General features: G+C 39.1%; 1 protein-coding gene across 3 annotated transcripts in view; it reads left to right on the forward strand.

Annotated features, from left to right (window-relative positions):
* LOC102113412 (cohesin subunit SA-2-like) overlaps nucleotides 1–15621 on the forward strand; it is a 59110-nt gene that overhangs the window by 13662 nt on the left and 29827 nt on the right. For all 3 annotated transcript variants that reach the window (XM_088051643.1, XM_014252209.2, XM_088051644.1), the window contains 6 exons: nucleotides 324–528; nucleotides 1611–1762; nucleotides 3033–3106; nucleotides 3537–3660; nucleotides 7620–7718; nucleotides 9833–9912. In XM_088051643.1, the coding sequence (XP_087907769.1) occupies nucleotides 324–528; nucleotides 1611–1762; nucleotides 3033–3106; nucleotides 3537–3660; nucleotides 7620–7718; nucleotides 9833–9912 (734 nt within the window). The remainder of the gene's footprint in view (nucleotides 1–323; nucleotides 529–1610; nucleotides 1763–3032; nucleotides 3107–3536; nucleotides 3661–7619; nucleotides 7719–9832; nucleotides 9913–15621) is intronic.

The following is a 15621-nucleotide window of genomic DNA, read 5'->3' on the forward strand; positions in this document are numbered from 1 at the left end:
ATAGTTATATGCAGAGTTTAAAGTTACTTACTGTGCTATGCCTTCACACACTTTCTCCCTCCTGTCTGTTCACACTACCTCGCATACATTGCTTTCAGATGTGATTTGTTATGACAGTATAGCTCTAATAAAGCTATTTTGTCTCTCTGCTTGCTTGCATCCTGGTTGCTTGTCCCTGCTTTGGAATACTAACCATGAAAAAGTTACAGGGGATGAAGTGAAACTGACTGTCAGCAAAACTCTCTGATGTTCAGTGGGAGAGATGCGAATGCAAAAGCAGAACTAATTAGTGTGTTTTCTCTCAACTTGTCTTTCTTTTGCAGGACAATGAAGACTATCCTCTGATCAGAACAGGACCCTATTGGAAGAAGTTCAAGGCAAATTTCTGTGAATTCATTGCAGTGCTTGTCCAGCAGTGCCAGTGCAGCATCCTGTATGACAACTACTTGATGGACACCATCATCTCGCTGCTTACAGGTTTAGCAGATTCCATGGTCAGAGCATTCAGGCACACAAGCACTTTGGCAGGTAAAATCACTTGCAGAGTTGCAGTAGAGGTGCTGAGTTTTATTGACTTGTGTACTAATAAAACTGCTCTGAATTGAAAAACTGTTTACTGGAGCAGTTCTGTCATGCACTGAGAGTATCTTCCTCCTAGTGTATGTTATATAAATGTCTATAATATAAACTGTATGTTCCGACATGTATCTGAATTGAATATGAATTTGAATGCTTTAGAAATGATAGATCAAACAATTTTTTTATTTATAAAGAAATCTTCTTTAACACCTGATATGACTGACTTCAGAATTTTACGGTTCTGAGTATTGCATTTTTCAGTAACTTGATTTTTCACAGTTTTCTATTTGGTTGTTTATCTCCCTCCACTAACCAATGTGGTAAGGTTGCAGTAGATATTTCGCCTTAAGAAGCTTTCTTTGGAGAACTGCTGTTCTTATGGTCTCTGCTGGAAAGAATGTTACTTGTTACATATTTTTGTTTCATGCAGTGTGGTGATACTAAAGCTACTACCTTTTCCCCTAAAGCCAGTAAATACCCTCTTTGCCATGCAAAGAGCACTTGAAGTATAATTTATTCTAAAGTATGCTGTTTGCTTTGAGGGCTCAAAAAACTGACTTGAAATCTGTTCAAACCATCCAGCAGTCCTTAGAGGAATGTGAATTTTTATCCATTCCAGCAGTATACTAAGTTTCTTAGCCATTTCTGAGCCAGCTTCACTGTTTTTTCAAATATTTTTTTTCTTGATTGCCAACAGTCAGCTGTTCCACAATTCTAGATTCTTTTGCAGAAAAGTCAGAACTACATAAACTTAAAAGAAAGTTGCCCAGTAAATTACTTCTCTGACCAGAACTCTGACCAAAAGTTGTAAATCACCAGAAATAGAAGTTAATATTCCCTTTTTGATTATTGTTTGCCTTTAAAATAAACACTGTATTTTAAAACAAATTACTATATAATCTAGTAGTGTTCATATTTTCAATATAAACTGGATTTGGCTAACCATATCCTTTTTGTTGTAAAGTGGTGAATATATTTATGCTGAATATCTCTGAGCTAAGCTAGTTGTGTTGGGTTTGTTTCTTTTTCAGCAATGAAACTTCTGACAGCAGTTGTAAGTGTCCATCTGAACCTTGATGTCAACAAGCACAATGCTCAAAGGTTGTATGAGGTGGAGAAGAAGAGGATAAGTGGCAAGAGGACCAGTTACAGACTTGATCAGCTAGACAGAAAAAGGAAAGAGGTTAGGGAAGTGTCTTATATGGGAGATTTGTGAAAGTGTAAAAGGATTGCTGGCCATTTGCTTTTGGGTCCCTGCAGTTCTTTGAGGTTTATATGTTTATCTAATGCATGGTGCAGAGCAAGTGTGACTGGCTGGATTAAGTGGTACAAACATGACTAAGATAGTAACTGCCCTATGTACTGTTAATCTGTGATGTCTGTCCTACTGGTTGCTTTTCTAAATTGGCATCATTAGCCCTTAGTCTTCACACAAATACAGATTTACACACAAATTTAATTGTCTCAGTAGCTCTGGTATTGTGGGAGTGCAGTTTTGTATATGTTTGTACAAATTACATGCCCAAATTTTAGCAGTGAATCAAAAAGGACACAGGCTAAGTGTCATCTCTGTGTAAAGTAGTGCATTAACAAAATGGTTTGAACTTCAGGGATGTCCATAATTTTTGCTTTTCAGTTTCTGTTGTTTCTTCCCTGCTCAAAGACAGCTCCTTTTCAACTCCCAGAGGCAGAGCTATAACTGTAAAAAATAACTCTGGATTGAGGGAGAAGGTGACTTGATGAATGAACATCAAGTGTAGTTCCTTGTCTCCTGACCTTAGAATCACTTATCTCTGTTCTGAGTTTTAGATGCCTATGGGCATCTCTGTTACAGAGACAATACCCTTTTTGTGGGGAGGAGTGTTTGGGTGTGACAGAATATTTTAGTGTCATTGTAAATCTGATCTTACAGGAAAGACAGAGGAGGTGGGTGTGCTGGAGGGAAAACCCAAACTCATCAGCCTTCCTGATGCTGCTGATGAGAGAATATTTTTATTAGGTGACTTGGATTTTCAGAAATTCCTACCTATATTTTCAGGATTCAGTTTTTTAATATCCTCATTGTGTATTTTGAAAATTCATTTGTCTGCCTTTTTTCCATCTCTGTTCAAGTACATGAAAAGAGAATTTGGATCTGTATGTGAGGATTGCTTAATAGTTGTGCTATATCTTTCTGTGTGATTTCTGATAGATCAAGACTCACTGTATCAAACAACTACCTTGTTTTCCTAGGCTAGCAGTTGGTATCCAATAAACCTTTCCTGAGGATGTAGTCACAAAAAGGCCAGTTGCTAGTGCAGATACAGACCACTCATTTTACACTGGTACCATGTGTAAACACCAGCAGTTTGCATCACAGTAGTATTCCATGGGCCCTGATGCAAATTTTTCGTTTTCATTCATGTAGTGAATTGTGGGACCAATATTAACATTCAGTTCTCTTTGTATTTCAGTATGAGCATAAGCTTCTAGAGATACAGAACATGATGAATGCTATTTTCAAAGGGACATTTCTAAACCGTTACCGGTAAGAGTGAAAATGAAGCTGTGACATGTATCTGCATTCCCCAGAAACCTTTGCTCAGATTGTACAGATATGAGAATCAAGTTAAACGTCCTGGAGGCATTGATGGTGTCAAGAAAAGTGTAGCAGTTAAATTATTTTTAAGAATCCGGGCTGCCGAAAGGACCTCTGGAGTGTGTTCTTTCAGTTCTTCCTGCTGGCTGTAGAGCAGTGCATTTGTGAATGAGAAGATATCCAGAATTGCAAAATAATTTGTGGCTAAAAGTGATCTAAGTATTGATTAATAACTTACAATATTAATGTGAAGATATTTGGAATATTTTGAATTATACATGCTTTTGAAATTCCAGAACATAAAAATATTGCAAATAATATAATTTGGTTTAAAACTAATTTTTAATGCATTAATATTATTAATTTTATAATTTCACAGTGATGTAATCCCTGAGATCAGAGCAACTTGCATTGAAGAAATTGGCAGCTGGATTAAAACATACCCAGATGCTTTTTTGAATGATAGCTACTTAAAATATGTTGGGTGGATGCTGTACGATAAGGTAAAGCTTAAAATTTGTTTTCACTTGGGCAGTACATTAGGTTTTTAGTTTTAAATTTTTTTTTAGAGAATCCTAGCATTTAAATTCTTGAGAGTAGATGTTTTAAGTCTGTGGTGGTACAAAAAGAATTTACTTTTTGCTCTCTTCCAGGTTTTCTTTTAAAAGCTATTTTAACACTAAATAATAGAGAACATTTTTTCCAGTTCTGTGTGAATCCCTGTATGTGCAGTTTTATTCAGTATTTATATGTCACTGAATTGGCAGTTATTCCTGAACTATAGAATGGCTTATATACTTTGAGAGAGTTAAATGTTGAGTGAAATTCTGCTTTTAGGCTTAATGGACATTTAAAATTTTCTTTAGATTTATAAAAACTAAACAAATAAATATAGCCTGTAGTAGAATAGTCTTCAATGTTGCATTTCTCATCTGGAGTTAGACAGATACAGAAAATATTTTTTTTCCAAGTCCAGCCATTTCCCAAAGGGTTTTTACCTTTTCCTTATAGTTTATTTGTTTTTTCTTTTGAGTAGAGGCACTTTTAAATTCCTCCAAATACCACCAAAACAAACAAGAAAAAAAAAAAAAGAAGTCAATAAGTCCAAAACACCAAGCAGTAGAACAAGAGGCAATGGGCAAAAACTGATACCCAGGAAGTTGCGCTGGAACATGAGGAAGAAATTCTTTACTGTGTGGGTGACTGTTCCCTAGAGGACATTGCCCAGAGAGCTTGTGGAGTCTCCCTCACTGGAGATATTCAGAACTGTCTGGACGCACCCCTGTGCTGGGATGACTCTGCTTGAGCAGAGAGGTTGGACCAGATGATGTGCTGTGGTCCCTTCCAACCTGACCCATTCTGTGCTTCTGTGAAAATACGCTTTTCCTCTTGCTTCGAAAACGAGTGAGAGACTTCAGGGGGATAGGAATATTTATTGGGAACGGCTAATTAGCGAAATCGACACGCTATAGTTCTTCAGGCCGCCTTTGAAGGTGTCTGTATCCTGTGTCCATCCCGAAACATCCCGGGATTTGTGTTAGCTGCGGGCACTGTTGGTTGTACTCCGCCGGGCGGCCGGGAGGGGGCGCGCCGGGCTCCTGCATCCCCGCCTGGCGCCGTCCCTCGGAGGGTGGCACTGGGGCTTTCAGGACGACACATCTATCGAGAACTGTCGTTTGTTCCCGCATAAATTTTGTCTGATCGCAATATCTTTTTAGTACATGTTCAGTTTGGAGAATTCTCAGAAGAAAAAGTCTTTTTTTTTTTTTTTTTTTTGAAGATGATGTGTCTTCATTTGCAGTACTCTACAGTGAAGAATAGCAGCTGTTGTCTCTGATTAATGCACACAGCTCACCCAGTGCCATTTACTGGAAACTGGAAATAGTTGTTTTTTTCTAAGGTTTTTTTTATCTGAAAGCAATGCAGATGCAAGTAGACTGAGATACAGTAGGTGTCTTACATATTCTGCGTTTGGCTGAGACCTGATAGTGTGCCACTGCTGGTGGCTGCAGTCCTGGCTGTGCTTTGTGATTTGCAGTCACTGTCAAATTGCCTGATTTCAAAATGAGAGCACCAACAGGGACTGCAGTGTTTTTATATACTGTCACAGATTTTTTTGGGGGGGGGGCTAGGGAAGGAGAGCAGTTTTTAAAATTGTTTTGCCTCAAAGGACAGTTGGGTTGTCTTTGCTATCGAGGAGTAACTCAGAAGTAGACCTTCCCAGTTCATAATCTGGGGAGTGTTGACCCAGCAGTCCTGTCCTATCAAACCATCCAGGTCTCAGCTGGTTTTTGTAAGGTTTGTTGAACAGCCCCATCTCTGTGATAGTGGTGGGGCTGAAATCTCATAATTGAATGTGCTCAAGCAGTGCTGGAGCCTGTGCAGAGCTCTCTGAGGTCACTAGAGCTGCCCACCACTTCACTGATGTTTTTTGTCATCACGTCAGGATCAAAATACGCTATGATACAGCTGAGGGACAGTGTATGTGTCCAGAGTATCCTGAAAATGTGCTTATATAATTCCCCTTCACTCTGTCACAGCTTTGAAGGACCAAACAGGCAGGTTTTTTGTCAAGATTACAATGGTAGTTCTGATGAGGAGAGTTGGTGGCTGGGTATTTGTGTTTGCTGATGCTGCTGTTGAAAGAACCTGAAGGTAGTGAGATAGTCTCGATCATTCAACACTACTTCACATCCTTCCAAAATAATGGGGAATGTTGAATTTAGAAAAGGGGAGGTGGTTGAGAAGGAGAAAATACAGATGAAAACAGGAAAATGTCAGACAGAAGTAGTCATAGAAGTAGTTATTTGTTTCTATCTACTAATTTTCTCGGCACTTAAATATATGTCAATGGGATTGTGACTGAGAGCTTTTGGGTGGGGACAGGATATCTCAGAAGGGTGTTGGTACACTTTATTGTGTTACACTTTATGTCTGCAGGCCTACACTTGACTCCACCTGACTGACAAATGACATTGCCAGGCATGTGCCAAGAGCTACATGACCATTCAGCAAACCAGTGCACACTGCTGTCCCTTTCCCCACACATGAATTCAGTCCCTAGTCACAACCAGAGTGTTGTGAAAAAGAACCAGGGGCAGCTGGAGCCAGTTTTGCAGAACATTGTCTGAGCTGAGTTTGTGCCAGAGTGCAGTGTTGGGTGCCACCTTGGGACTGTCTGTGAGTGAGTGAGTTCTGTGCTGTGCAGCCCTCGTGGTGGCAGGCAACAGCAAGTGTGGGCAACAGTCTCTTCCACAGAGACTTTAAAATTAAAGTGCAGTGTAGAGTAAGTACTGCTGGTGTCATGGGCAGGTTGGAGAGCAGTGTACATTGTTACCTGTTGATCTTTAATTTTAGATTTCTAACAAAAAGCTGTCTTTGACTGTTAGTCAAAGCCTGCCACAGGGGATCATCCTTGGCTTTCCATCTAAGCAGGTGAACAGGAACTTGTTGCAATGGATAGCCTATGTGTAGGTGGTCTCCTTTCTTAGATTTCCATGTTTATTCTTACTGCTATTGTTAGCAAGAGGAATTGAGAAAGAAATATGAAGAGACTGATTCAAAGCATGCAGTTCATCTTAGTGTCTCTGGTTGATATGCTTAGAATTATAAATTTACAGAACAAATGATTTTTCTATGTTGAATCATCAAAATCACTTTCCTAATGCATTTAAAGCTTTGTCCTTTGAAGGATGTAACAATATGCATGAGATAATTGAAAAGCTGGCTAAGGAAAAGACTTCTTTTTGAGGAATCTGTGAAGCAGCAGTACTAATAGTATGAAATAACACCTTGTATGGATAAATATGTTTTGCCTAAATTAGCTAATTAGGCTGAATTCAAAGCAACTCTTTTCCTAGAATAATTAAAATACCATGTTCTAGTGTAAAACAAAAATAGGGAGAAGGCATGATACTTAACTCTGTAAGAATCTACAATGATAAGCCACTGTAAGTGCATTTTTAAGTTGTGCTTCTTCCTCTGGGAATAGAAATAATTTCTTGGACTCCCTGTCTGTATTTAACAATTGTCCCAGTCAACTGTTGACAAGAAGCAAGCAAAGTCTGATGTATGGGAGAGTGCTGGTTGTACTAAGTAGGTCATCCATACTCCTGTCTTTGTGTCTTTAACAGATGAATAGCAAAATCCCTGTACCTTTTACATTCTGTTGCTTTTATTAACTGTGAGGTCTGTAAGAGTTTCTTTGACTCTTAGGGGAGCCTAACACAAACTTTGATGTTACCTTTAAGTTTGGCTCACTGCGGGCTTCCTCTGTGTGTGTGAGAGAAGGAAGAGTGTGTGTAACACAAACAAACTGGTACTGATGTCACTAATAAAGAAGATAAAGCAGCATTTGGATAGTCTTCTGTAGGCAACCCAAAGAACTCTTATCTACATGATATAAATGCTGATAGTGACTAACAAAGATACATGTGTTAGCCAATTTCTCTTTGTCTTGCAGCAAGCTGAGGTGCGGTTGAAGTGTCTTCTGGGACTGCAGGGAATTTATAGCAGAAAAGAACTTGTTTCCAGGATGGATCTCTTTACTAACAAATTCAAGGTAAATAAATTACTGTTTGTTGGTTTTTTAAGTCTAGGTTGGGTGTATACACAGGGCCTGATGTTTAGATGAGAGCTGATCTCCCCGTTCTGATGACTGAGAAGAACTTAGACTCCTGTAGAAACAGCCTTGTTGACTGAATAGATGAAGGAGTTTTGAAGGGATGTTTCCCCCTGTTCCCATGAACTCTTCCATTTTGCTTCAGCTCACACAAAATGGTGTTAGCATGCACTGTAGTCAGTTATGTCTACCATTTATTCAGATTGGCCCAGTTTTTTTTACAGGATCTTTGGCAGATCACAAAGAATTTCATATGCTAAAGATCCTCTTTCTGCTGCCCCTGATAATGGGTTAACCTTGTAGTGGACTGGTTGTCTATGTATCACACATCCACATCAAGCATGATGTGGGAATGGCTCTTTCTAGATCTACCATGATCTACCATGTCAGTATGAGTCTTGAAGAAGGATCCCTTATCTCCTTTCTGAATAAATCAGGTGATACTGTTGTTTTGAGAGCTTGTTTTGTGGATTCACTGACCCTGTACTCTGCCTTTATCATACTCCAATATCCCATATATCATTTAAGGAGTAAGCCCTTTACTTTTTTTAACCCTGGCCTTGCTGAGGATTTTGTCAGCTGCTCTTACCCTAGCAGGGTTGCACCTTCTCAGTATTTGAATAAGAAAGCTCAAGATGATGCAAGTGATAACTCAGTCCCTGTGAATCAGGACATTGTTCAATGTCTGGATGTGGTGGCAATCCATGGTCTCTCTGCAAAAGGTGCAGGGCTTATCTGTGCATCAAAGCAGTTGCTAATAGTGAGAAATCCCTATCATATATCCTCAAAGAACCCAAAATAGATTAATACTGGCATCTTAGTAATAAATTATTCACAATTAAACTCAGCTATCTAAGATTGACCCTGTTTTAAATGACTGTGTGGTAGTCCCTTATCTTTCTGTCTGCTGTAAGCTGTGTAACCAAACACAGGATTGGTATTCAATAAAGACTGATGGGATAGCTCCAGGCTGTTTGTACTACGATCTTCCTGTGTGGAGGATGCAGTATAAACGGATTATTGGAAACTCCATCCCCCAGTCAAAAAACACCCACCCAAAAACAACTCCTTCGCCCCTAATCAAAAGAAATCCAAACAGCTGCACACAAAATACCAGTTTTAAAGTTTAAATTGTACTTTCTTAGTGATGGGGAGTGTAATCATATAACCATCAATCCGTTTCCTGCAAACAGGAGTTACATACACTCTCTCTGTTACCCTTGAGTGTTCAAATTCAGGATTCGTGGATTTAGACACCTTCCAACTGGATTGTGAGAAAGAGGAGGGTGCAAAGGAAAGTGAATGTAGAAATTTAGAAACTATATGTTAAATGGGGAAACTGTTAGTCCCAAATCAAGCAAGTCTAAAGGTGTATATCTTAAAGATATAATATATGAATATTATATAAAGATATAAGATATGATATATCTTAAAGTTATCTTAAAGATACAGGCTACACTGAGGTGTGCAAGTTCCTGGTTTCTTTGGATGGAAAGTTTTCCAGTTTTCTGAGCTGTTTGCATGTGTACTATGTTACAATATTATTAATTCTGGAGGTCAGCAATATTGCTGCTATGCCATGGGGCATCTTTGACTTCAAGTCTGTCTTTTCAGCAAGGCACTGACTTCTGTAATGTGTAGGTGAAGGCACCTTACTGTTAATGGGAGAAACTGATTAGATAATGCTTGTAATTTGAGGCTTACCTTCATTTAACATACTGAAGTGCCAGTAGTAACATCTTAGAAACAAGTTGTCAGTCACTTTTAATTTGTAGTGTGTACTTAATTTCTTGTGAACGCATACATTACATGTATAAAAAAATATCATATTACTGCATGATTAATTCAGTTAAAAAATTAACATGCTGTTAATTTTCAGGGGCTGGGGAGCTCCTTGGTAGTAATCAAGTTGCCTTATGTCTCTTAGGAAATAGCTGCTGAAATAAAAATAAATCTCTGCTGTACTAGTGTAGATGATCTAGCTGTAGCAAAAATACATGTTTATTGAGAACAAACCATGTTACATCTTTTTATTGTCATTTTACATCCATTAGGATCGAATTGTGTCCATGCCTCTGGACAAGGACCATGAAGTAGCAGTTCAAGCCATGAAACTCTTGATGCTTATGTCACAGTAAATAATTTCTTTTTTAATTTACTGTATTGTTTTAATGGCAACAAGATCCAGGCACAAACCTGATGAATCTTCCTGTAATCAGTTACTTGCTGGGAAACAGTTGCTTCTGGCAGGATATGAGTTACAGTTAAAGCTGGTCAAGACATGACATTTCCTTTCTGTGGGAAAATGCCAATGTTAAGAAAACCCTCGTGCCGAGATTCAATCTGAAAATTACGTTTTTATATCTTTACATATCCTCTGAAAGGAAATTCCACCTTTTTTAATTTTGCCTCTTCTCAAAAAGAGGATTTGACTGTTTTGGGGGAAGTTCCCACTGAAGATGGGGTCCCCAGCCCATCTTCCGTCCCAGGATTGCCAGGCCTTGATCAGGAGCTTGGTGGACCATGGAGTTCTGCCATCTTCCCTGTCTCTGCACCTGATGCAGGAAGCCTTGAGCTTTGAGACTGTTGCTAGAATTTGGACTTTCAGATTCTTGGCTCCAGGGCAGAGAATCTGGTAGCCTTTGAGCCCATAGCAGAGTGACTGACAGGAAATGAGCAAGTGTGTGATTTTGCTGAGGTGGAAAACTAACAAAAGAGTTGTTTTTTTGGGAAATTTACCTGCCAGCCATAGATTTGGTAGGATAATGGCAAGCTGGAAATGTGGGGAAGAATTAGACTTAGTATTACAGAAGTATATACATCTTATTCTGATATATCCTTGAGCAGCATGTTTATTTTAAAGTGTCTTTATTTGCAAAATATGTGTAGAATAAATTTTCTGTCCCTCTTTTTCAAAGCAAAATGGGAATAAAAACTTCACTGCATTCCATTGATAATATAGTTGAGATGTTAGGACTCAGTGTCTCCTCTGTCTGAGAGTGTAAGTTGAATTTTGGTGATGTAGATGCTTATTTCCATGTACAGCATGACACATTATCCAACAACCTTGTGGGATTTGCTTTTCTATTTAAGCCAGAAATATGAGTCATTGCTAGAGGAGCATGTAGACCTTAGTGGTCCAACTAATATGGTGCTTTAGATACTTGCATTTAGTTTCAAGTATGTTTGTATAGTCTCCTGTCTCACTTCACATTCAACTGGTGTGAATGGCATTTTTCCAGGCCTCCTTCAATAGGCACATCAGAACAGGATACAATGCTGTGAGCACTGCACCCTCTTCTGAGGGTAGTGCCATTGTTGGGGCCTCACTAGTAGTAGCCAGGGTTATATTGTTCCTGTGTTCACAATGTCCTTTTCTACATCTCTTGGTTCCCCATGGTGCCTAGCTGTTGGAACAAAGCACAATGCTGTGTCCATGGATAACATGTCCCTGTGCTAGGAGGAGCAGCTCACCATTGTTGAAGTACAAAGATTCCATACACCAGTTATGGCTGCACTTGTTCCGTATGTGAATTAACAAGAGCTATATTGGCACTGCAGCTGTTTATCATCTCTGGCTTTATTATAAGGGATCATGTTCTCATTAATGCAAGCTGCAGTTATGAAAGTTTGATTAGTGTTTCTTCTTCCCTGAAGCAATTTTTTTCTGAATTTTGCTTAAATATGGTTTCTAGTATGAATAAATGTCTTCCAAAGTTTTATGAATTATATTTTTCCATCATAAGATGCAATTTTCATAAGCAAAATTAATACATTATGAAATTATTTTTAATTAAGCTAAATTGAGACCTAGCAAATACATTCTCCTCTTTCTTTTTGCTCATCTGTTGCATAGCCATCTTGCTTTCTTCCACTTTCTTCCACTGTCCCACCCCAGTTGCTCTGAGCCCTGCTGATTCGGCTAAATTATTGGAGTGGTGAAAGTGTGAGCTGGGAACTCAAGCAAATTCAACAACAGCTCTTCTCTTTGATAAGAGTAGCTTGTGTAAGTGGCATGACTACTAGTGTGCATTGGTATAATAAAATTTTTGCTACTTTTGTCATGCTGTCTTCTCTTTGAGTGACTAATTCTTGTCATCTGCAGATTTGGCAACTGAATTCAAGTGGTCCAACTTGCATTTTTAGTGAGATGTGAAAGACCTTTCAGGTCAAGTTTCTATTTTTAAAGCTAGTAGCAGGAATCTCTATCTGAATTCCCTGTAGTTGATCTGGAGTAATTAATTTTTTTAAAAAAATAATATAGTCTTCACTAGTGAGGTATTGACCTTTCGAATATGTCTCTAATCCTGGAATACATATTTTGTTATGTCATGAGTCATCAAGAAGTAAGGCCAGGAATAGCTTTCTTTCTTCCAATTACTCTGTTGGGTAATTTTTCTTGGGAAAAATATGTCAGTAACTTTCTTTGACTGACTTCCATAGTTGTCTTTTGGGTGAGCGTAGCAGCAAGACCTTGTTTCTAATTGGCCATTTTTGTGATATTTTACAGTGGCAGCAGAAGTGTGCTCCATGTATGTTAGTAACAGGTTTGAGCATCTCTCAACCATCACTGCATTCCAGTCCTGTGGAATATACACTGGTTACTCTGTGTACTACTGTCCCATAAAGTTGCTGTGCCTTTACATTCTCTCTCTTGATAGCAAGAGAGGCAGTGAAAACACTGATCTTTTCAATTCACTTATATGTGTTACATTATTAAAAAAAACATCCCAGTGCTAATTCAGAACTCTCTTGCTCTGCATATACTTAGTTTTTTTTCAAATCCATATTTGTATTTTCTTCTTGTGTATCTCTGTGAGCTGAGATTTTTTTCATTCTTGTTTGTTGCATGTTGTCTCTATTGAATGGTAGTCTTTGGGCTAGTAGATTTCTGTTTTTACACAGCATGATGTGAACCTGAAGTGGAAATGAGCCTATGAGGCTTAGCATAATAGAAATTATTAATGGTATTGAATTATGCATAATTGTTAGCATTAATGTTGCAAAGGTTCTGACAGAGAATAGAACTAGGAAGGAAATAAAGAAGGAGAAAACACGAGTGACAATGAGAGACCAAGGTAAAAAAAACATTGCCTTTTAGGAGGCAAATTAGTTTAGTGTGCCTACTGATAGACAATTCTGTTAATTTTTGTGTTCTTAACTACATAAAAGCGTAGAGGGATTTTGGAAGAGCAGCAAAAGTAATTAGGTAGCTGCAGTAGATGCATGTGGAAAGGTTACAGGTGGTCTGGGTAGGGGCACAAATCTACAATTAGCTTGAATATGTAAATAGCCCAGTGGAAAATGGTTTTGATTTACTTTAGTCAAATGTAACTGGAAATTAAACTGAGTTTTAAACACAAAAAATCAGTCTGCCACAGCATAATCACAGTGTATTGCAACATGCTAATCCCATTGTACAGTGGGTGGGAAAGGACTATTGTTACATTTTAGTGGCAACCATATTGTCATTTTGCTGATCACCAAAGTGTGCCTTGAAATACTGCAAAGAGAGCAGAGGAGCTAGAGTGAGATTACAGAACAGTTTAGTAGTACATGATTTTTTGTACTTAAATTTTTTATTGCAGACATTAGAATACTTTAAACATATATTTTTTTTTTTTGGTTGAAAGTGCTCTGTGCACAAATACTGCTTTTATAATGCGTCTGTTTAACTTGACTTAATTTTAAATGCAAAGTGAACAGATTCTTTTTTGATTGAGATGCTGTACCTTGGGTTGTCATCACCATAATGTGTACCAGATCTTACCCTGCACAGCCACTAAAAACAAAGACTAGTGTAAAACTCTGTGAAGCGCATCAGGTGTGTTTTTATTTTACTCTTGCGGTTTTGGTGGTTATCCTTGGTATGAGCAACAGCACAGACCCAAGTCAAGCAACAACAGCAGTCATACCTCTTGCGTGCAACAAAATGAAACAAAAAGCAAAATAAGAAATCTTTCAACTGGTGCCATATGCAGAGCAAAATGGGTCTGTGATCTCCCTCTAGAATGTCCCAGTTTCTTCTTTGTGACACGTTCACACTGAAGTGCAGAGAAAATGGTATGTCATGAGATTGGTATGTGGAAGGCCATGCCTGTTTATTTTTAGGCATCTAAACACTGGCAGGCACTTGTGGCTTAACCTTTATCTGTTGCTTGGCACTATGATGGCTGTAAATTTGCAGCAGTATTACTGCTATATTTGAAGTATTCTTTGTGTGGTTGATGACTGCCCTATGGATGTAAAAAAGAGAGGCACCTGTTCAGTGTGGTAGTGCTAGTGCTGGTGGTAGTAGGTGTAGTCCAGTGCTGCTGCTTGCAGGTAAAGGCAAGGTAAAACACCTGAGCACTCATTTCAGTGGGAGTTATGAGCGTGAACCTCATCGTGGCTCAGAGAGTAGTGGTTGAACAGTAATTGTAGTAGTAATATGCACAGGTATTCTCTCCCACTCGAGAAAGGAAAAAACAAAAGATCATGTGCTCCAGTGGTGTCAGGAATATCTGTCAGCTTGTGCTACAAAGAAAATGGATCATTCTCTCTTCCTTTGCTTCTCTGCTGTTTGGGGGTGCTTCATTTGCAGCTGGAGCAGCCTCTCACCTACTCATGGGTCAAGGAGGGAGGAAATAACAGTGCACTAGATTAATGTAACAGGTAAATTCCCAACCCAACCCAACTTAAAAGACAAAGTTAAAAACAGGGAGGTTGGGATTTTGGACATCACATAATGGCTGAAATTAGAAGGGTCATCTGGTCCAAATCCCTACTCAAGAAGAGCCACATAGAGCACATTGCCTAGGACTTCATCCATATGGCTTTTGAGTATCGCCAGCAATGGAAACTCCACAGTCTCCCTTGGCAGTCTGTGCCAGAGCTCTGTCATCCTCACAGTGAAAACATGTTTCCCGATGTTCAGAAGGAGCCTTCTGTGTTTCAGTTCGTGCCTGTTGCTTCTGGTCCTGGGCACCAGGAAGCCTGTCTCTGTCTTCTTACTCCCACCACCAGGTACTTGCACACATTGCTAAGATCCCTCTGAACCTTCTTTCCTTCAGGCTGAACAGTCCTTAAAGGAGAGATGCTTCAGTTGCAGGAGAGATGATCCCCAGGTCATCTTTGTGACCCTTCCTAGGTCTCTCCCCAGTATGTCTCTTGTACAGGGGAGGCCGGCCCTGGACCCAGCACTCCAGGTGTGGCTTCACCAGTGCTGTGTAGAGGGGAGGGATCACCTCCCCAAACCTGCTGGTAACACTGCAGATTGGGATACCATCCACCTTCTTTTCAGCAAGAGAACCCTTGGCTGGTTGGCTTGGTGGCTCATGTTCAACTTGGTGTCCACCAGGATCCCCAGGTTCTTTCCTAAGGATAGAAAATACCTATGGAAAAGCAGTTTCATTAGTAGTGGAAAGTCCTTAATTTCTAGCCAGAGTGATAGGTGCTGCTGAGCTCTTCAAGCTATCTGACAAGTTAGTCAAGGAACTATTTTAAAATAGAAACATTCAGGTATTTCATTATTTCTATAAATGTGCTAAAGAGAGCAAACCTGAAATATAAAGAAAAAAATATTAAAAATTGTGTGCATTTGACTGTCATGTTCATACAGGAAATTCCATTTAAGGATAAGAAAAAAGGTTTTTCACTGTGAGAGTGATCCAATACTGGAACACATTGCCAGAGATTTTATAAAGTCTTTGACTTCATAGATTGGACACATTGATGTGCTGTAGCTGATCCTCTTGTGAGCAAAGCATTGGACCAGATGATCTGCAGAGGTGCTGACCATCTTCAGTGCTCTGTGATTCTGTATTGGTTCAGTCTAGGTCACCATATGTTTGTGAAATTTCTT

Source organism: Pseudopodoces humilis, chromosome 2 (genome assembly GCF_049639895.1).
Source record: "Pseudopodoces humilis isolate 2021_Gansu_Grassland_sample_001 chromosome 2, ASM4963989v1, whole genome shotgun sequence".
Taxonomy (NCBI): domain Eukaryota; kingdom Metazoa; phylum Chordata; class Aves; order Passeriformes; family Paridae; genus Pseudopodoces; species Pseudopodoces humilis.